Raw genomic sequence first — 22,478 nt, forward strand, 5'->3', positions numbered from 1 at the left:
GCGTCTCTCCTGTGAAGCTTCTTTTAAATGTTAACAACTATGAGATGCATGACCAGTGTCTATATTGTGGGGTATTATTAACCTGCTGAATGGGACTTTGGGCTTGGAAAAGAATTCTTCGCCCTAGCAGCTCCGCAAAAATGCAGCCGACAGACCAGATATCAATTGAGTTGGAGTAGTGTCGGCTCCCCATCAGGATCTCAGGCGCTCGGTAGTATTGTGTCACCACTTCCTGGGTCATGTGCCGGGATTCATTGGTCTCCTCCACTCGAGCCAGTCCAAAATCACAAATCTGTAATAGAATCATTTAAATTGTACTACTTTTAATTAGACATGTTAACTGAATTCAACTTTATATAAAAATAACTGAATTTTGAGTGTACGTATGGGTCATTTTAATGCAGAGGTGGGCAATCCGGTCCTCGAGAATCGCTGTGCGTGCAGGTTTTTGTTCCAACCGATCCAACACAGACAGTTTAACCAATTAGATTTCTGCTGAAACAAGAAGCACCTGACTGCAATCCACTGATTGTATATCTAACATACCAGATTGGTGGAAAGGTTTCCTCTTGCAGGTTGGAACAAAACCCTGCACCCACTGCGGCCCTTTGTAGAATTAACTGCCCACCCGTTTTAATGGGTAGGAAAAAGTATTAAGGCAGAAATACTGTCATCCCTCGCAACTTCGCAGCTTCAGTCTATCACTGTATTTTTCATAAGTATCCAAAATAAAAATAAAAATTATAAAAAATTTAAGATTTGTGCTGAAAATCGTAAGCGCCCGAACAAGGAAGGCCGCCTTACGGTCACCGAAGAAGACAGAATTAGAAGAATGCCATTAATGATATGAAGAAAAAAAAATGTTGTGTGTTTGTGGGATTTACGCCTGAGGAGGTTCATCGCTCAGCTGTAGATAACGCCATGAAGCTGGCTAGGCTAGCTAGGCTTCTCAGACATGATGATGGACTCGCAAGCCACTCAACTCCCCAAACTGATGAGAATATCTTTGAAATGATGAAATTGGCAGTGAGGAAGAGGAAAACAATGATAGCAATGAGGATGAAGAGCAAGGTCTTACTTTGAGAAAATGGCAAGAGATCTTCAAGATGGCACGTAGTTTGCAACAAAGAGTCCTGGAGATTGATGACAACATGGTCAAAGCCATTGAATTTGGCAATCGTCTTGATGGTGTCATGTCATCGCAAAAAAACATTTGTACAAAAAAAACAGCATTCAGAACTCCCATCACCAATTCTTCCTTGTGGGCCGAAAAGCTCCGATAAAGGCTCCAGCTTCACCTTGGACACCTCTAGAATCTCACGAAGAAGCAATACCTGACTTGGAATAAAACTAACCTATGCAGTCATTAATTTATCCACACATCCTCGTAAGGATGTAAGGGTCAGAATGTGTGCAATAAATCTTTATTTTCATTATTTTCACTTCACCTTCATCGTACTGCACAGATTTCTCATCTTTTTTTTATTGAAGTCAAGCGGATAACAGCTATTGTCATTGTGAGTACAGTACTTAAAGTATGTACACATTCATTATATATAGATTATATAGCCGTACCTCTAATTACGAAATGTATTTGTTCCAGAACTTTTTTTGTAACTTGAATATTTTCTAAGTAGAGCAGTACTTTATATGTAAACTCTGTAGTTTGATTTACAGTGCTCACAAAAAACTACCAACTAAACCCTTTAAAAATTATCAAAGTGCCCCACTTTTGTATGAAAGATGCGAGAAACAGAAAAATGATATGATTTTTTTTAATTAATGTATGTTCTATTTGTGCAGTAGTACAGTACAATAAGGAGGAAGCTAATGTTAGCACACAAACACCTACACATAAACAGACATCTAAAAAATGTATTAAAAAAATAATTTAAAAATGTTATTTAAAAAATCAATTCATTAAAAAATTATGAATTCAAAACAAGACTTATATTTTTGCGAATATACATTGCGTCAATGAAAAATAATCAAACACAGTTTTTCTCCTGTTGCCCTTTTTAAAACATTCGCTAGCATGCATGTTATGTGCTATGCTGTGTGTCATGCTAGCACAACCATAGCAGCACTTCCTTTAATACGAAGCACCCTATGTATTGACAAAAAACAGAAAATACACTCGCAAATGAGACTGCACCTTTTAGGGCGGAGCGTTTTATAGGTGTGAAAATATGGTATTTCATATTGCACAGCAACTTTTGGTTTGAAGGCAAATTTATAAAAAGAAAGACGCCTGTCAAAATTTCTGCAGATTTTATTCTTTACTTTTCATAGTGTAAGGAGGGAGTTATCTTTATTGCACAACAGAGCAACAAAAATACTTTTTAAAATCATGTTTCAGTTTCTCTTTTCTTATAAAGTAAGGTAACATACTTCCTTTCGTATTTGAATAAGGAGTAAAATCATTTCTTTACTTATTCACGGAGGTTTGAAGTTTCAAATTTGAAATAGTTATTGTGATCATTATCGATAGACTGATCATTTTTTTACTGTGATTACAATTTTTTTGTCATATCGCCCTGCTCTAATTACAAGCAATAAAACACAATAACTCATGGTACAGTCATCCATCCCCTTTTCGCGGCCCAAATTTTGGGGCTTCACTGCATCTCGGAATTTTCCATGAATATTCAAAACCAAAGAATGTCCATATAAGCGCCGTAGCCTCCTCGAAGAAGGCCCAAAGAAAAATGGCTGGTTGAATTAGAAGAATGCCATTAATGATATGAAGGAAAAGACCATATTTTCATGATGGAAAAATTAGTTGCTGAAACTAAATTGTCGATGATAAAGAGGATTTACGCCAGAGGAGGTTCATCACTCAGCCATAGATAAGGCCACAATGCTGGCTCGGTTGGTAGCCACTGAAGGCTTCTCCGATATGATGATGGAATTGTGCTCAAAAGCCACTGAGCCACCAAACCGATAAGAATCTTGTCAAAAATCGGGGAGTAAGGAAGAAGAGGCAGAGGAGGCAGACAACGATTTAGAAAATGAGGCTCAAGAACGTGGGCTTTCTTTGAGAAATCGGCAAGAAATCTTCAATATGGCACGCAGTTTGCAACAAAGGGTCCCAAAAATTGATGACAACATGGTCAGAGCCATCAAATTTAAAAATCGTCTTGACGGTGTCATGTCCTTGTACAAAATGATATATGGACAAAAAAGGAACAGCAGTCACAACTCCCCATGCCCATGTTCCTTGTGCGCTGAAAACCTCTCGCAAAAGATCTTCCTGCTGCCCCTACAAAGCCTCTCGAATCTGACTACGAGGCATTACCTAACTTGGAATAAAGCTCTTAATAACCTGTGCACTTAATGATCATCTTACTCCATCTCACTTCACCTAAATCGTACTGTACAGGTCTTTCATTGACATTTTTTTGGATTAAGTTGAAGCAGAGAAGAGCTATTGTCAGAGGTGAGTACTGTACTTAAAGTATTCACACATTATGTACAGTCGTACCTCTACTTACAAAATTAATTGGTTCCAGACATTTTTTGTAACTTGAAAATTTTGTAGGTAGGTGTACTTTCTATGCAAATTCTGTAATTCATTCCACGGTCCTCACACAACTACCAACTAAACCGTTTATAAAAATGCTCAGTGTCCTAATTTTGTATGAAAGATGTGAGGAAACACAAAATGAGAGAAAATTATAAGGAAATGATTTATTAATGTATTAAAATAAATAAAGCATATGAGACTGCCCTGCACCGCTGAAATAGTTCCCCCCGTGGCCGTTATAATGGGAGATGTTATTCCCGCATTAGTCCGCCAGATGGTGGCAAGAGACCATTCTATCATGGCCGAAAGCCGTCCACTTAGTAGTACTACATACATTTTAGACTTTTACGTGCGCCCTGTGTGTGTGAAAATATGTGCCGGGTTGCATTTATACGATTTTTTATCAGTTAATAATGGGAATTGCAATCATTATAAAGGGAATTGCAATCATTAATAAGGGAATTGCAATCATTAAGAAGGGGAGCATTTTGGTGAGGTGGACAGGTATGTGAGAAAGAATCTTGAAACATAGATAGATAGTGGTTGTTGTGAGACAGCCAATTGAATTGAATTGAATGCTTTGCTTTTATTGTCATTATATGAGATAGAATGAGAGGGATAAATGAGAGCTCAGTAGAGGGTAGCGATGTTCTGAAGTGAGAATCAATGCATCCACGACAATGTTTTCAAAATAAACTAACGGATAAGGAAATGCATTTACTTTTGGGAGATCTATTTGTCACATTTCAGACTGCTAACTATCACATTATATTCGCTGAAAAGTTTCTACATATATGAATTATAGGCACAAGAACATAAAAATCCAAGTGAAAATGTGTTTGGCACAAAATTATGTGCCCAAATCGTGTAGATTCACACACCTTGAGCACACAGTTGCTGTTCACCAAGAGGTTGCCAGGTTTAATGTCACGATGAAGAATGCCAGCAGAATGAAGGTACTTAAGTCCTGATGATAGTGTACGACAAGAATGGCATGTTAAACAAATTGTCAGTTTCATATTTTCGCCCAGCAGATATGCTGTCAAGAAGACATAATCCTGAATGTTGAGCAGTGACAACATCAATAAAAACGATGAGAAAAATCCTACCTCGTAGAATCTGATAGAGAAAGACTTTGGCGTGGTCTGAGCTCAGAGGTTGTGGTGACACGATGATTTTGTGGAGGTCACTTTGCATCAGTTCAGTCACTACATATCTGGCCAATGAGAGGTTAAGGCAAAAAAGGCAAAACACAAGTGCATATAAAAGCAGGAAGACAATTGTTCAACAAGATATACATGTATCAGTTAAACTCAAAGGCAAACAAAATCATGTTTAATTTAATTCAACAAGACTCAATTAATATTGTTAAATCATGCAAATGATATTGATGGACCCAGCCCAGAATTGATTCCTGCTTATCTTGGATAGAGCTCACCCACAATACTAATGAGAATAAGCAGTCACACTGCGAGTAAAGTGTCCAATGTCGCCCAAAGTACAATAATTTGTACATCTTTCTTAAAAACCATTGCGAGCATCGAGTCGAAACTTCGCATCTCTCGAATAAGTTTTGTACCAAGCAAGCTTGCTGCTGAGTACATAATAGTTAGTTCATTTGAATACCATGCTATCTATGGCGTTCTCTACCTTCAAAAACACTATCAAATATGAAGGCTGGTTAGAGGACTGCTTTGTCACTCACTGGGTGATTTGGTGCTCACAGCAAAAAAACATCACAGATTTTCAAAGAAAAATAATGGTAGCAAAGTGTACATAATAAGAAAATCGCCCTGAACTTTAACTCCTGAATCACAGTAAGATAGACTGTTTTTAAAAAAGTGGGTTATTTTTGCAGAAAAACATAAAACGAGATAATTAAGTAGTTTCAACTTAACATTTTAAGTAAATTGGACTTCTGAGAAATCTTGTTTTGCTCAAACATGCGGCACCACCATTTCAGTTGAGCGTAGAGAAAAATGATGACTGAATCAAGGGTACGGCTTATATGCGCACAAATTAGACTTGACTTGCACGAAACTGCAAGGTGACAAAGACGAAACGCCATAATGCAAAACAATGCGGCCGATACGGTCATTTATTTCAAAATAGAGAAAAGATAGAAAATCTGTGGAGGGAGTTGAAAGTCTGTGTTGCCCAACGACAGCCCCAAATCATCACTGCTCTAGCTTAGGTTAGAACTTTATTTCATCCCGTATTCGGGAAAGTTCTTGGTTGCAATAGCAAGACAGACAAGACACACAAGACATTGTAGGCCTAGGTAAGAAACTGGAGCCACACACAGGAAGTCGACAAGGTGGGGACCTTCTGCAGACTGAGACTGAGGTTAACACAGTCCCTCAGTAGTCTGGAGGTTTTAAAGATCATCTTCCTTGCCTAGATCCTCCTAAGCTGTCCTATCATGTAATCAGCAGCAGCGGAGAGCTAGGGGGCTTCAAAGCACACAAGCAAGCACCGGCAGCTCCTCCATCTGACCGGGGAGAGATCTCACGCTCCCATAACAATGATGGAATGCTCAGTCTGGAGCGTTGCCTCTTCTCCCAGCACTATCATCCACTGCTTAGAGCTGATCCTGCGTGCATGACAGCGGAGGCACGGCTGAAGGGCTCCAGAGACGTCTAGGACTAGCACAAAGAAACCAAGCCACTCGACGGGTGGGGCCGAGTCGCAAAGGCCCCAGAACAACAAAGCAAAAAGCACAGAGTACAAAGCAAAGTATAAGGGAAAGCATTAAGAAATATTAAAATGCAATTAAAAAAGATAGAAAAGCAGCAAAAACACAAAACGAGCAAGAGCGGACGGAGCTACCGGCTGCGACTTGAGCGGCGCCATCTTGGTTGCAGTAGCAAAAACGGATACAGACACAAGAAAAAGACGTTGAAGAGTTGGATAAAACTGGAACCACACACAGGAAGTCTTCCACACAATGGGGAACTACTGCAGACTGTGACCGAGGTTGAAAATATGCAGTCACTCTTCCAAGCTCATCCACACAGTCCCTCAGTAGTCTGGAGCTGAAGAATCAACAGTAGCAGAGTATAACCCCTCGTTTTCGACCTGGTAAGCGCCGACAGCTCTTCCATCTTATCGGGAAGGGATCTCACTTTGCCCATAATAATAGATGGAATGGTTGGTCTGAAGCGTCGCTTCTTCTCCCGGCACTTTTGTCCAGCTTCGGATTTCCAGCGGCATTGAGGTGTTGCTCCTTCTGCTGCGTATTGTTCACAGCTAATCCCATGTGTATGACAATGTAGGCATGGCTGAATGGTTCCAAAAAAGAAGTAGCAGAAAGAAGCCAGGCTAAGAGAACAAAGAAAGTTGTAGAAACATTAAAGTAAAGAGTATAATGTGCAAAGTAAAGTAAAGAGGATTGTATTAAGCAATATTACAATGTAATTTTAAAAAAGATACAAAAGCTGTAAAACACAAAAAACAAATAAGAGTGGACAGAGCTCTTGCCACCGGCTGCCGCCTAACGGCGCCATCTTGGGAAAAAATGGAGGAATGGGCCAAAATACCAGCAAGTGTGTGAAAAAAAAATATATATATATATATTTTTTTTTTTTACGAGACAACCAGGTGGTGGGCGATAGCGTGACCGAGTCAATAATATGCGAAAAAGTTAGCGGATTTTACATGAATTTGAAAGCAAAGCATGCATCTGAAAAAGAGGAGTCTCCAACACCACTAGAAAGAACCCTTCATTTAAGTTAAATTTATGTTTACATTTGTTATGAGCCTGTTGCCGTCGTTGTTGAAGAACTGATTCAGTTCATTTGCCACTCCCCGTCTCCGGACTCCGGGTCCCTCGCTGTTGCTTTCATGGCCGGAGATCATCCTCAAGCCTCTCCATACCTCCCTGCTGTTGCTCCTCTGGAGTTGGTCTTCCAGCTTCCTCTTGTAGCTGCCCTTCCCTCTCATTATCTCTCCTCAATTCCTTCTGGACCATTTTCAGCCTCTCTTTGTCCCCAGATTTAAAAGCCCCCTTCATTTAGATCAGGACCCAGGGCTTGTTATTGGAGAAAACCTTCTGGTAGGGTACGGTGTTATCAACACCGAAGTAGATATAATATGTGATGCAGTGGGTCATGCTGTCAATGTCGTCCCCATGTAAATTAAGTCTAGTTGTAATGTCACAACCAGAATTGCTGAAAGAAGTGAGCATTCCTTATGCATTGGCACAGCAACGGTTCCATTAACTGAAGGAGGATTTCTCTAACATAGAGCTCAATGTGTGTGCCTATAAATGAAGTCAACCCACCGTTTCCACCAAATTTTTCGGTTGGTTAAATACTGTGACCCTGTTGATTCGTGCATTATGGAATCCGGGGAATGAGCATAATAAAAGCATTTTCGTCCTTAACAACATGGAACACTGACTATCTTGGAAGAGCCACTGACAGCGTTCTTAGCCTTATGTAGTAGGAGTGGTAGGCCAGTAGCAGAAAAAATAATCTGTGACATCCCCAGATAAAATTTTTAGCCCAGGCAAAAAAAGATCTTAGCAAAATAGAGGGGAAAAATACATTTTGTCAATAACACAAAAGATTGAGCACTCAGATGTTCTAAGCTTGTTCCCATGTTTTCTGCACTAATCTTAAAACATATTTCATGTGTTACAAGCAAATCATCAAAATGACCGGACAGCCCAATTAAAGCAATGTCCACACATCAAATCTGCTCAAGACAAGACTTCGCCCGACTACAAGAAAGGACATTAGAGTAAACTGCTGTCTGTAAGCCTTGGATAAAACCATCTGCCTTTCAAAAATTGGCAAGAAAAGCAATGCATAGGGAATGCTCACTTTCTTCTACAAGTCTGGTTGTGACATTACAACCTGTTCTGTGCTACTTAGTAACAGTTGAATGAATGACAGAAAGGTCACAGCGCAACAAGAGAATAGAAAGCTAATGGATACCATGTTAGCAAAATGCAAAAATCTGCATAACATACTGTGTGAGACATCCTCTCCTGTTTGGATTTTTTTATTTTTTTTGTGGATAGGGACAAGGCAGTTGTGGAAAGAAGACTAATTAGGACCACATTTCATTATTAAGACTTTTCCTTGTCTTTTTTGGATGGATTTGTGTCGAAAATATGCTCCGCTATCATTTTAAAGTCACGTGGTGGAGCATGGGCGGCCGGCGGGTGAGTGGTTAGCGCGTCAGCCTCACAGTTATGGGGTCTTGGGTTCGAATCCAGGTCCTTCCACCTGTGTGGAGTTTGCATGTTCTGCATGGATTTTCTCATGGGACTCAGGTTTCTTCCCACGTTCCAAAGATATGCATGATAGGCTGGTTAGAGACTCCAAATTGCCCCTAGGTATGAGTGTAAGTGTGAATGGTCGTCTGTCTCCCCGTGCCCTTGCGATTGGCTAACCACCAGAGTAAGCTGGGATAGGCTCCAGCACCCCCCGCAACCCTTGTGGGGATAAAACGGTTCAGAAAATGAATGTTGCAGGTATTTCATAGCAGCTTTCAACCCATTGTTGGTTAGCAATGCCCCTCTAAGTATCGTTTAAAAACCGAGCAGTTGTAAATGTGAAGGATACATTTCTTCAAAGTAGTCAATGTGTGGAGGTTGGAGGATGTCAAGAGCAGACAGCACCTGAGTAGTGATGTAAAATATGATTAAGACAACAATTGCATAACAGTCTCAATGTAGCATTTTTTTCAGTTTTTTTAACTATACAGTCATACATCTACTTACGAATGCCTCCAAGTACGAAATTTTCAGGTTACATAATCTTTTTATATGGAAATGAGTGCCTCAAGATACAAAAAAATATCCAAATTACAAAATCCCCCCCCAAACGTTAATACATGTCCCATATCCGTTCATTTATTTAGAAATTGTCGCGGATGCATTGATTCTTACTTCACAATGTTGCAACACTCTGATGGGCTCTCATTGTCTGTCCCGCAACAACTGCAATCCATGTTTCAAGATTCTCTCGTGTACTTATGACCGCCATTCGTTGTCACAGAGGCAACTTCTTCTGTTTTTATCATTGATGAGTTTTTTTGTTGAGTGTGGATAAAGCAACTTCTTCTGTTTTTATCATCATTACTCCCAAGAAAATTACCAGTGCGAATGAAAAGAAGTGGTCAGGGAGGAAAGAGGACATTGACGAGTTGGTCAAGGGGCACAAAAACGAACTCTCAACGGAGAAGCTGAAGAAACAGAAGTTAATGCAACACTCGGCAATACAGGAGGGATATAACGAGAAGGCGGATGAGGAGGAAACACTGAGCATTCCAACAGCAAAAATCAAAGAATTTTTGGGAGAAATTTCACAAATTTTCTGTCTTCGCAGAAAAAATCCAGAAAGTGTTCACGAGTCGCGTGATCAACCACTTTGACGACATTTGCCTGTTGCATTATATAACTATTATTAAAAGTGGTCAAAGGCAATCATCTTGGGATAGTTTTTTTTCAAAATGTCCGTCAACCTGCAGTGCAGAAGCCCAACTTAAGTCCAAACAGGTAAGAACCAATTGCGAGAATTTTTTTTTTCCCAAAAAAAACAAAACTTTGTTTGTTGTTGATTAATGTTGTTTATGTTTGAAACCTTAATTTTCTGTTTATTAAGTGTGTTCATGTGTTTGTGTCCTCTGTCTCAGTTGCCTACCGTTAGCTTCCTCTTGTTAACCTGCGTTTTAACATGGATAGTTTGCATGGGCTCACCACCTGTGAGAGGGGCCAAAGAGGTTGGCTGTGCCGACAGTTGGGCGGCAGCCAAAGGAGGGATCCTTGGCGGTCCGATCCACGGCTGCAGAAACTAGCTCTTGGGATGTGGAATATCACGTATCTGGTTGGGAAAGAGCCTGAGCTAGTGCGTGAGCTTGAGAAATTCCGGCTCGACACAGTCGAACTCACCTCTACGCACAGCTTGGGTTCCGGTACCACTCCTCTCGAGGGGGGTTGGACACTATTCCACTCTGGAGTTGCCCGCGGTGAGAGGCGCCGAGCGGGTGTGGGCATACTTGTTGCCCCCCAGCTCGGTGCCGGTATGTTGGGTTTTACCCCGGTGGACGAGAGGGTAGCATGCCTCCGTCTTCGGGTGGGGGGACGGGACCTGACTGTTGTTTGTGCGTATGCACCCTTTTTGGAGGCCTTGGAGGGAGTGCTGGTGAGTGCCCCTTCGGGGGACTCCCTTGTTCTACTGGGGGACTTCAATTCTCACGTGGGGAATGATAGTGAGACCTGGAGGGGAGTGATTGGTTTGTTGGATTTCTGCGCTCGTCGTGGATTGACAATAATGAACACCATGTTCAAGCATAAGGGTGTCCATGTGTGCACATGGCACCAGGACACCCTAGGCCGTAGTTCGATGATCGACTTCGTGGTCATGTCATCGGACATGCGGCCGCATGTCTTGGACACTCGGGTGAAGAGAGGGGCGGAGCTGTCAACTGATCACCACCTGGTGGTGAGTTGGCTCTGATGGTCGGGGCAGATGCCAGTAAGGCCCGGGAGACACAAACGTTTCATGAGAGTCTGCTGGGAACGCCTGGCGGAGTCCCCTGTCAGACGGAGTTTCAATTCCCACCTCCAACAGAGAATCTCTCATGTCCGGGACGAGGCGGGGGACATTGTGTCCGAGTGGACGATGTTCCGCGCTTCTATTGCTGAGGCAGCAGACCGGAGGGTGGTCGGTCCCTGTCGTGGCGGCAACCCCAGAACCCGCTGGTGGACTACGACGGTAAGGGATGCCGTCAGGCTAAAAAAGGAGTCCTACTTGGCCGTTTTGGCCTTGGGGACTCCGGAGGCAGCTGACAGGTACCAAGCGGGTGGCCAAGCGGCACGCGGCTCTGGTCGTCTCCGAGGCAAAAACATGGGAGGAGTTTGGTGAGGCCATGGAGAACGACTTCCGTCCGGGTGGCTTCAAGGAAATTTTGGTCCACCATCTGACGTCTCAGAAGGGGGAAGCAGTGCACCATCAACACAGTGTATAGTGGGGACGGGGCCCTGCTGACCTCGACTTGGGATATTGTGAATCGGTGGGCCGAATACTTTGAAGACCTCCTCAATTGCACCGACACACCTTCCCATGAGGAAGCAGAGCCAGGGGACTCTGGGGCGGAATCTCTTATCTCAAAGGTTGAATTCACCAAGGTGGCTAAAAAGCTCCTCGGTGGCAAAGCCCCGGGGGTGGATGAGATCTGCCCGGAGTTTCTAAAGTCTCTAAAGCTCTGGATGTTGTGGGGCTGTCTTGGTTGACACGCCTCTGCAACATCGCGTGGATATTGGGGACAGTGCCTCTGGATTGTCAGTCGGGGTGGTGGTTACCCTTTTTAAAAAGGGGGACCGGAGGGTGTGTTCCAATTACCGGGGAATTGCACTCCTCAGCCTCCCCGGGAAGGTCTATTCAGGGGGGCAGCTTATACGCGAGGAATTGTCAAATTCAACCATTTTAAGGGTGCGTCTTATACGCGCGGGCGATTTATATGCGAGTAAATATGGTAGTTTTAATTGATGCGTAAGTTTAATGATTATTTTAAAATTAAATACAAATATAAACCTTACATTTTCATGTTTGAAGAAACAGAGCATCTTCAGTTCTCGAAAAACCCTCTTGCACGAAACAAGATTTTGGAAGACATTGGGCATCTTTTTGAGGGCAACTCGTTTTCCATCTCTGGGATCTGTGACTGACCTGGGAAAAGAGCGCAGAGTTTGATTGATTGATTCAAAGACTCTTCAACAGCCAGCATCTCCAATTCATATAATTTTCTCTATTTAAGAACTACAGCGGTAAATCCTGATTATATCATATTCCATTTATATCTAGAAAGTAGTATCGTTGTCCCTAGGCTTGCATGGGTTTTTTCTGGGTACTTTTCTATGCCATTCCAAACACATGCAAGGTAGGCTGGTTGGACACTCAATTGCCCCTAAATATGAGTGTGAGCGTGAATGGTTGTCTGTCTCCTTGTGCGCTGCGATCAGCTGGCCACTGGTTCAGGGTGTACCCAGCCTTGTGTCCGAAAGTCAACTGGGATAGGCTCCAGCACCCCGCACAACACTTGTGAGGATAAAGCGGTTTAGAAAATGAATGAATGAGCATTTTAAATGGGCTCTGATGTATTTGAGTGTGTTTAAGAGAATAAAAATAAGATATGATATGATAAGAAGCAAAAAGTCGCATTCAAAATGACAGCTGAATTCTGAGCTAGCTTTTTGTATCCTAACCCTAAACCAGGGGTGCTCAATACGTCGATCACGAGCTACCAGTCGATTGCTAAGATACTATTGGTAGATCGTATGACAGTAAGATTTGATACAGAAAAAAAAATTATATTGGACCTGAGCTGGGAAATGTTCAAGCATGATTACTACCTGCCTACACTATTTTGGGTCCTGCTGCATGAAGTATGTCATCAGCATACATAACTGCTGAGCTTTGTCAGGTGCTCGGGGAAAAAAAAGTAGATCGCGCAACGTTGGCTCCTTGAAAAGTACCATATTTACCTCGCAAATAAACCGCTTTTGTCGGACAAAAAAATGATGACTCAAACGCGGGTATGGCCTATATGCGCATAAAAACACGACATGCACGAAACTGCAAGTTGACACCGCCATGGCACGATGACGTCACGACAAAATTGCACCGTGACGTCATGAGGCAATAGCGTCGTGAAGTCATGGCGCAAGCGAATGCAGGCGACATGGTCAGTTATTTCAAAATAGAGAAAGGAAAACCAAACAAAAAAATTTGGGACGTCTGTGAATGAAATTCAGGAAGAAGAAAAAACGTAAGCATCTTACATAAAACGTGAAAAAACTCCCGTTCCCATCACTGCTCGCTCGGGGCAGTCATTTTACCTAGGTCCTCTTACCTAGGGCGCTGCCATCTAAACCTAGTTAAACGTGCTCTGACTGGCCAGACGCAAGTAGCCTTGATTTTGAAATAAAACTAAATTCCACTTTGATTTTTTTTTTCCGCTTTATTTTTTTGTTCGAAAGTGACAACTATTGGAGTAATATGAACCATCGAAAGAATTGAAATATTTTGACATTAGAATCAATATGGCTGCCACAACATCTTAAACTTCTGGTAAGAACATCGTAATATCTGTAATTAGAAAGCATCAGGTTCTCATCAAGATAGGCTTATTTCTTTTTTCAAATTGAATTTGATATTTTGCATTTACAAAGACAAGTATATGAATTTATGATATAGACCCTAATAATATGCTTTTGATTCATACAGTATCTCAGAAATACCACTTGTTTTAATTTTTCTTAAGATTTTCCCTTCAAAGTAACACATTAGTACTCCCCATTAAAACCATGAATATGGAGGTGAAAATTGGGAATCAGGGGGGCAGCTTATACACGAGAAATTGTAAAATTCTAAAATTTTAAGGCAATTTTAAGGGTGCATCTTATACGCGCGGGCGGTTTATATGCGAGTAAATACGGTACATCTTTCAGCAAAAAAGTTTGGGCACCCCTGCCCTTAACCATGATGCTGAAAAATTTGTTTTCAGGTCATTTGACAGTTGTTTTGAGGCTCTCATGTTCCCACCCTTCAGAGGTGTGGAGAAAAACTAAATATGTTGACTACTTAATTATTTATTACTTATTCACCGATTATTTATTTGTCTGTTTGTTGGAGTATTTGTGCACTTCGTGGTGAAAGCTTTAAATGTCATTATACTTGTATAATGAGAATAAAAGCATTCAATTCCATTCAACTTGAAACCCGCCACATTAAATACCCTTTCTCATAATTGGCTTCACCTGTGTATGTAGGTCAAGGGTCAATGAGCAAACCGAACAAATGTTGCGTTCCAATAATGATTGCGAAGAGGCAATAAAACAACAAGAATGCTCAAATGTATGCACCTGCTTACTTTTGTTTAAGTAATTATTGCACTTTCTGCAAATCCTCTAATATATAAATATATACATCCACACCCCCCCCCCACACACACACACACCCCCACACAGACACACCCCCACACAGACAGTGATTGGAACAGATACTTAGTTGTCACAAAAAACATTCATGAAGTTTGGTTCTTTTATTACTTCATTAAGGGTTAACAGAAAAAGTGATCAAATCTGCTGGGTCAAAAATATACATACAGCAACACGAATTAGCAATTTTGGTGACTTAGAAAGTTGTGTCAGTGAAATGAGCTTCATAGCATGGCCTCTTAACTTCTTGTGAGTGATTATGAGTGACTACAGCTGGTGACCTCTGAGGCCATTTAAATAGGGCTCATTGGATGCAAACGCCCACAAATGCAACAATGGGAAAGTCAAAGGAGCTCAGCATGGATCTGAAAAAGTGAATCCTTGACTTGAACAAGTCAAGATATTCACTTGGAGCCATTTCAAAGCAGCTGCAGGTCCCAAGAGCAACAGTGCAAACAATTGTTTGTAAGTATAAAGTGCATGGCATTGTTTTGTCACTGCCACGATCATGAAGAAAACGCAAGCTATCACCTGCTGCTGGGAGAAAATTGGTCAGGAGGGTGAAGATTCAACCGAGAATCACCAAAAAGCAGATCTGCCAAGAATTAGAAGCTGCTGGAACACAGCTGTCAGTGTCCACAGTCAAGCGCATTTTGCATCTCCATGGACTGAGAGGCTGCCGTGCAAGAAGGAAGCCCTTGCTCCAAAAGCGGCAGCTTAAGGCTCGACTGAAGTTTGCTGCTGATCACATGGACAAAGATAAGAACTTCTGGAGGAAAGTTCTGTGGTCAGACGAAACAAAAATCGAGCTGTTTGGCCACAATGCCCAGCAATATGTTTGGAGGAGAAAAGGTGAGACCTTTAACCCCAAGCACACCATGCCTACCGTCAAGCACGGTGGTGGTAGTATTATGATGTGGGGCTGTTTTGCTGGTGCTTTACAGAGAGTAAATGGGATAATGAAGAAGGAAGATTACCTTCAAATTCTTCAAGATAACCTAAAGTCATCAGCCCGAAGATTGGGTCTTGGGCGCAGTTGGGTGTATCAACAGGACAATGACCCCAACCAATGGTAATGAAATGGCTAAATGAGGCTAGAATTAAGGTTTTCGAATGGCCTTGCCAAAGTCCTCACTTAAAACCCATTGAGAACTTGTGGACAATATTTTGGGGAATTAACTGCATTGCTGCTGCTTGTATTTTTAATAAATAATTTGTTATATATATATATATATATATATATATATATATATATATATAACATTTTTTACAAGTATTCCTTAGGTTAGTACCCACACATTATATTAGTATACATTTTTTAAAACATTTATTTATTTTAAAAAAAGACATCGTTTTAGTATAGATTTTTTTTCAGGGAGAGAGAAGCCTGACCTGACCCAAATCCAAAGTAATGATTGACATTTTAGGCCCAAACCGACCCCAATTTCGGGTTGGGTCAGGTTTGGGCTCAAGATCCTACCTCTACTACATACCATATTACAGTGGTACCTCGAGATACGAGCTTAATTCGTTCCGGGACTGAGCTCGCATGTCGATATTCTCGTAACTCGAACGAACGTTGCCCATTGAAATGAACTAAAAACAAATTCATTCGTTCCAACCCTCTGAAAAAACACCAAAAACAGGATATTGGATTGGAAAAAAATGTTGTATTTCTTCTAATTCGCCATCTATTAACAAAGTAACACATAACTAGTGGTTTAGATTACTAAAATGTCTTTAATAGAACTAAAATTAGATGGATTTTGCGGAGGGTAGAGAGAGAGAGAGGGACATAGAGGGGGGCGGGGTGGGGGGGGTGGGGGGGGTTGAGCGGGGGAGACTTTTTGCACCGGTGAATCATAATACAGTGGTACCTCTACATACGAGCTTAATTCGTTCCGGGACTGAGCTCGTGTGTCGATATTCTCGTAACTCGAACGAACGTTTCCCATTGAAATGAACTAAAAACAAATTAATTCGTTCCAACCCTCTGAAAAAACACCAAAAACAGGATATTGGATTGGAAAAAATGTTTTATTTCTTCTAATTCACCATCTATTAACAAAGTAACACATAACTAGTGGTTTAATAGTAATAAAATGTGTTTAATAGAACTAAAATTAGACGGATTTTGCGGCGAGTAGAGAGAGGGACAGAGAGAGGGGGGGACTTTCCACGGCAACGCACTCGTAAAAGAACAAACAAATTTAAATTAACTTGGATTAATATATACAGACACACTCAAACATCCGTTTAATGTAACTTTACACAAAACGGAATTCTAATTTTGTTTTAATTTTTTTTTACCTTTGTTCTCCGGGTTGACTCCACCCGGACGTTCAGCGGGAGTTTTTAAAAGGAACGCATCAAGGGTTGTTTGTTTTTGCCTTCCCTTCAAAATATTTCGAAAATAACGCGCACAAATGTCCTCACAATACGATAACGCGCGACCACTTGCCAGCTTGTCAGGGTGCATCTTTTCTACAAAATCCGAAACTCTTGCCACTTCGCTAGCATGTATTTGATATCCTTTGTAGCCAGGGGGTCCCCCTCTTCCACCTCCTCCTCGCTACTGAGTTCCGGCAACAAATGTTCACTCTCCTGGAGCTCGATTAAATCCTGTGTCATGAGTTCTTCGTGGTGCTCGGCGATTGGGTCATTCACATCGGCCTCGTTAACCTCCAGGCCCAAGGAATTTCCAAGTGACATGATATCATCCACGACAACGAGTTCATCGTGTACAGCAGGGGCTGCTGTTTCAAAGTATCTCTCAGCGGAAGCTGGCCACAATTTTTTCCATGCTGAATTAAGAGTTTGTTGTGTGACACCCTGCCATGCATCGTTAATAATTTTCAAGCAATGGACAATATTAAAGTGCTCTTTCCAAAATTCACTAAGGGTTAGGTTTGTGTCATCTGTCACATCGAAGCATTTCTTGAATAAATACTTAGTGTACAATTTCTTAAAATTTGAAATCACTTGTTGGTCCATGGGCTGGGGGAGTGGCGCGGTGTTGGGCGGTAGATAGAGGACCTTGATGAATTTATATTCATCCACAATTTCCTCTTCGAGAGCAGGAGGGTGACCAGGGCATTGTCGAGGACCAGGAGACATTTCATTGGCAGGCTTTTCTCTGTCAAATACGTTTTGGCTGCCGGACCAAAGCACAGATTAACCCATTCTGTGAATAAATGACGCGTAATCCAAGCTTTAGAATTAGCACGCCACATCACTTGTAGGTTTTCTTTCGAGATGTTTTGTCTCTTGAAAGCACGTGGGTTCTCCGCATTGTACACCAGCAGCGGGTTAATTTTATAGTCACCGCTGGCATTGGCACAAAAGGCTAGAGTTAAGCGGTCCTTCATAGGTTTATGCCCCGGTAGTGCCTTCTCCTCTGCCATGATGAATGTCCGCCTGGGCATCTTCTTCCAAAAAAGACCAGTTTCGTCGCCGTTGAACACTTGTTGGGAGATGTAACTTTCCTGGGTGATAATCGAGGCAAATGTCTTGATAAATTCCACCACGGCTTTCGAATTGGAACTTGCTGCTTTGCCGTGTCTAATTACCAAGTGTATTCCAGATCTTTTTTTAAATTTTTCGAACCAGCCATGACTAAATATTGTTATACACGAAAGAGATGCGGCAAAAAAGACAGTGCGCTACAATGATAAACAGCCTCTCATGTCTTGGCCACCTGGCTTTCTCGCATCTCGAAATCTTCCTCCTATCTCGAGCTGCTCGTGTGTAGAGGTACCACTGTATAACATAAACAAATTTAAATGAACTTGGATTACGATGCAGACACACTCAAAAATAGGTTTAATCTAACCTTACACTAAACTTAATTCTAATTTTGTTCTACATTTTTATACCTTTGTTCTCCGGACGGTTTGGCCCCGCCTCCACCCTCACTTTCACTATCGATGGGCTGTTTGCTTTTGTATTCCCTTCAAAATATTCCGAAAATGATGCACACAAATGTCCTCACAATAGGATAATGCACAACCACTTGCCAACGAGAAGTAGTCTTGTATTAGTGATCGCTCCGCCAACGAGAGCTAACAGGCTAAGGGGGAAAAAAACACTGAAAAAATGCAACACTCCACCCAGTGCTCGCAGAGACATTACAAAGAGGGAGTTGCGACCAGAGACATTACACGAGGGAGTTGCGGGGAGAGAGCCAGTGCCCCTGATGTTCTTATGAGCAGCCAACGAGAAGTAATATATACTCGTAGTGATCGCTCCGCCATTTGCACAGAGACGGGAAAAAAAACACTGAAAAAAATGCAACGCTCCGCCCAGTGCTCGTAGATATCTGTTATACACGAAAGAGATGCAGCAACAAATACAGTGCGCTAAAATCATAAACAGCCTCTCATGTCTTGGCCACCTGGCCTTCTCGTATCTCGAAATTTTTCTCGTATCTAGAGATAATTATTTGCTCGAAATTTTACTCGCATCTCAAAATGCTCAAATGTCGGGGTGCTCATATGTGGAGGTACCACTGTACATGTTTTCACGCCTATACAAAAATCTAAGTACAATTATCAAGAGGTATATTTATCAAAAAGTAGTTACAAGCAGATGAAAAGACTAATGTATTAATATCTAAATACTTTGTATATATTTTAGAAAAATTTAAATGCTTGAAGTACTGTACTCAGTGAAAATGACATTTGTAATTGAATAGACTACATACTGTATAGTTTGTGGTGTACTCCATGAAATTCTTAAAACTGGCCAGTCAATGAAATAAATTCAACAACGTGTACTTACCAGACAACCCCAAATGCACCATAGCCAATAGGCCGATCAGGCTCAAGATCAAGCTGTTGCTGCAGGCTGTGTGTATGCTGCTGGTGATGGTGGTGATGATGGTGAGCTTTAACAGCAGCGGCTTGAACTTGGGCAGGAGCCACAGCTGCCGCCGGCCCGGGAGCCTGTCCTGGGGCCGGAGAAGGGAAGTAAGATTGTTGCTGACCGGGGTTAAGCATCACGGCAGCAGCAGCAGCAGTGGAGGTATGCTGCTGGATGGTGTGAACGGCAGCAGCAGAGCCCGGGTGCTGCAAGTGATGCTGGCCCACATGATGATGGTGGTGATGCATGTGTGAAGGTGGGAGATGCTGCAGCTGATGGTGGTGATGAGGGTGATGGGCACCCACGGCAGAAGAACCACCATTGTATGCAGCCATCATTTTTGGAACATTGGAAGCTGTTGTACCGCAAAGAGTCATTCACTAAGAGAGATACTGCTAAATCAGAGATGAGTGACTACCAGGCGCCTATGGAACAATTAATAAAATGTATAGCAAATATAAATCACTCACCAGAAATCATTCTGGAACAAAACGGATCTGACTCAAAGGCAATGAATTACATATATGCCAATAGGCTTTAGGACAAGGAAACATGTGCATGAGAAACTTCTACACCTAAAACCACCAGTACCCACAAGCAACAATGACAAAAACAAAAGAAACTAAATGGGGGGGGAAAACACCCACCCCTCAATAAATAAAGACGAAGACCCTAATTGTCCCTCATGTTCGTGTTGGCACCCTCTTTGTTGATTTAAATCTGCTTCCTTCTAGTGGTCTGACTCTCGTCATATGGGAAAACGAGCTGTCATGTTTTTCAAGTATCGAAGTTTGCCAGACGCTCTGGGCCAGCCGTTGCCGTTCCTGACATCTGGCCTCCAGAGTGCTTGGAAATCGCATAAATTATTCTATACGAAAGCCTCCCTCTCTTCGGTAATGTGTGCTGGCCAAATAGCTACACAGTAAACAGTGGTAATCTCATAGACTTAATTATCGCTGTTGATCCAGTACAGAGGACTTATATACCCTCACCCAGGGCCCACAACAGCAGGCAGGCAGGCAGGCGGGTGGGCCCAGTCCGTGGTGACCCACCCCACTCACATATTACACAGAATACACAGATTTGGACGCCTCATAAATCCCCCTCATTTGAACTGAAACAACGAACAAGCATCGAGCATGCATCGAAATAGGAAGAGGGGAAATCTTCGCAGTCGTACTGACTAACTTATTACTGACAACTTATTACTTAACCCATTGACAGTTTTTGCCTTTTGGAACAGACAAATTGTCCTCCTGTGCTTGATAGAGTTCAGCCAGAGTTACTGGAAGATGTTAAGAAAAAGTGCCATCACTGAAAACGTTTGCATGGAGGCTCTTGTTACTGAAAAAGACCGCGGGAGTGAACCTGACTGCTCAGTCGGCGCAAGCTACCGGGCTTCACTGCCTTCAAATCAAAACATGAATTCCTCTCTCGAGAAAGCGTCGCGGAGTCCTGTTGTCGTCGAAGGCACCGTGACAGACCTCCTCTCTTAGTCCACAACGGTTATTTGTCGCCGACGTATTCGGCAACTATATAGACACGGCGACATCATGACGAAGATTTGATCCAACATGGTGAACTAAACCTCAAGAACTGGACATTGAGATTATGGTGGGCGACCAACCAATCAACGACGCATGCGTCATCATATTACTGTAGTCTATTTGATTGACAAATGAGGCAGCCAATGGTTGCTGTTACTGTTACTGTGCACTCATGTTCCTTCGAAGAATAAAGAGTGGAGCAAAATACACTTTTACGATGATGTTAGACATATTCATTCATTCATTTTCTGAACCGCTTTATCCTCACTAGGGTCGCTGGCGGTGCTGGAGCCCATCCCATCTGACTTCGGGCCAGGGGGAGGGGGACACCCTGAATCGGGGGGCAGCCAATCGCAGGGCATGAGGAGACAGACAACCATTCAGGCACGCACTCATACCTAGGGCAATTTAGAGTGTCCAATCAGCCTACCATGCATGTTTTTGGAAAATGGAAGGAAATCAGAGTACCTGGAGAAAACGCACGGAGGCCTGGGGAGAACATGCAAACTCCACACAGGTGGACCGACCTGGATTTGAACCAAGGACCCCAGAGCTGTGAGGCCAACGTGCTAACCACTCGTGCCGCCAGGCCGCCTTATGTTAGACATAGTGAAAGTTAAATACGTGTCACTGACTACGTTTGACTTATGCTTTTTATACGTCAGTGAAATCTGATTGATACTCTATTGACATATGATAATATTGAGGTTTTGATCAGAAAAACACCTTTGATACATTTTGTACTACACTTAGGTGTACTTTTGGTTTATGGCTTAAGAGTAAAGTGTCCATTTTTATGTAGCCCTTTTGCTTTCATCTAATTCTTCCTAATGTGAACTGATTTGGCAATCAGCCTATACAAAAAATACATTCATTCATCTTCCATACCGCGCATCCTCGAAAGGGTTGCGGGGGTGGCTGGAGCCTAACCCAGCTGACTTCGGGCGAAAGGCAGACTACACCCTAGACTCTTCTCGCTCTCCTTCCCTTGAGTCACCCAGGTCTTTGTGATTCTGATCAACCCCTGTCTGTGTATTTAAACCCTGTGTTTTTGTGCATCCGTGTGCGAGTATTTTCTGACGTGCATTATGTGGCCCTTTGTCGGTGTGCGTTTCACTCGTCCTCGTACTTCCCTGTCAAGTTTTTTTCTTTGTTCTTTTTCCCAGTTTATAGTTTTAAAGGTTTTTTATGTTAGCAATTTTTAGTAAACCTAAAGTTTGTGCACCGGCACTCCATTTTTTGTTGACTGGTTCCCGCACCTTGTGTCCTACTCCGCTCCGCAGCCGAGGCAAATTATAACAATTGTAAATTTACATAGCAGAGTTAAAAACTTTTGATAAGATTTTTGCTTGTCTTAAAACATTGCTGTAATGAGCTGCTGTGATTGTTGTGCAGTGTCAAGAACTCCTCCAATATGTAGGGAGACATGATAACTGAATGCTGCCTGGCGAGAGTAATTGTTGAGCTACTGTATGCATTTAAAATCCAGGCAAATCAGACAAGTCACATTGATGATACATAATAGGTATACCAATGTCAGAATTTGAAATATCAAATGAGAACACAACATATTATTTTTGTTAGATATGGTTGT

The 22,478-nt window shown here is 42.1% G+C and overlaps 1 protein-coding gene across 4 annotated transcripts in view; it reads right to left on the reverse strand.

Annotated features, from left to right (window-relative positions):
• The window catches only part of nlk2 (nemo-like kinase, type 2), a 75,598-nt gene extending 54,648 nt beyond the window's left edge, over nt 1-20,950 (reverse strand). For 2 of the 4 annotated variants that reach the window (XR_013303500.1, XM_077610846.1), the window contains exons 1-6: nt 19,257-20,950; nt 12,078-12,207; nt 9,100-9,155; nt 4,636-4,742; nt 4,408-4,493; nt 83-292 (exon numbers count right to left, since the gene is read on the reverse strand). Coding sequence is in view for 3 of the 4 variants with exons in the window: in XM_077610846.1 (XP_077466972.1) it covers nt 83-292; nt 4,408-4,493; nt 4,636-4,742; nt 9,100-9,155; nt 12,078-12,207; nt 19,257-19,714 (1,047 nt within the window). In the remaining variant the exon portion in view is untranslated. The remainder of the gene's footprint in view (nt 1-82; nt 293-4,407; nt 4,494-4,635; nt 4,743-9,099; nt 9,156-12,077; nt 12,208-19,256) is intronic. The other 2 variants (XM_077610849.1, XM_077610847.1) reach the window with 2 other exon arrangements.
• Nucleotides 20,951-22,478: the final 1,528 nt, after the last annotated feature.

This window comes from Stigmatopora argus, chromosome 10, assembly GCF_051989625.1.
Source record: "Stigmatopora argus isolate UIUO_Sarg chromosome 10, RoL_Sarg_1.0, whole genome shotgun sequence".
Lineage (NCBI taxonomy): Eukaryota > Metazoa > Chordata > Actinopteri > Syngnathiformes > Syngnathidae > Stigmatopora > Stigmatopora argus.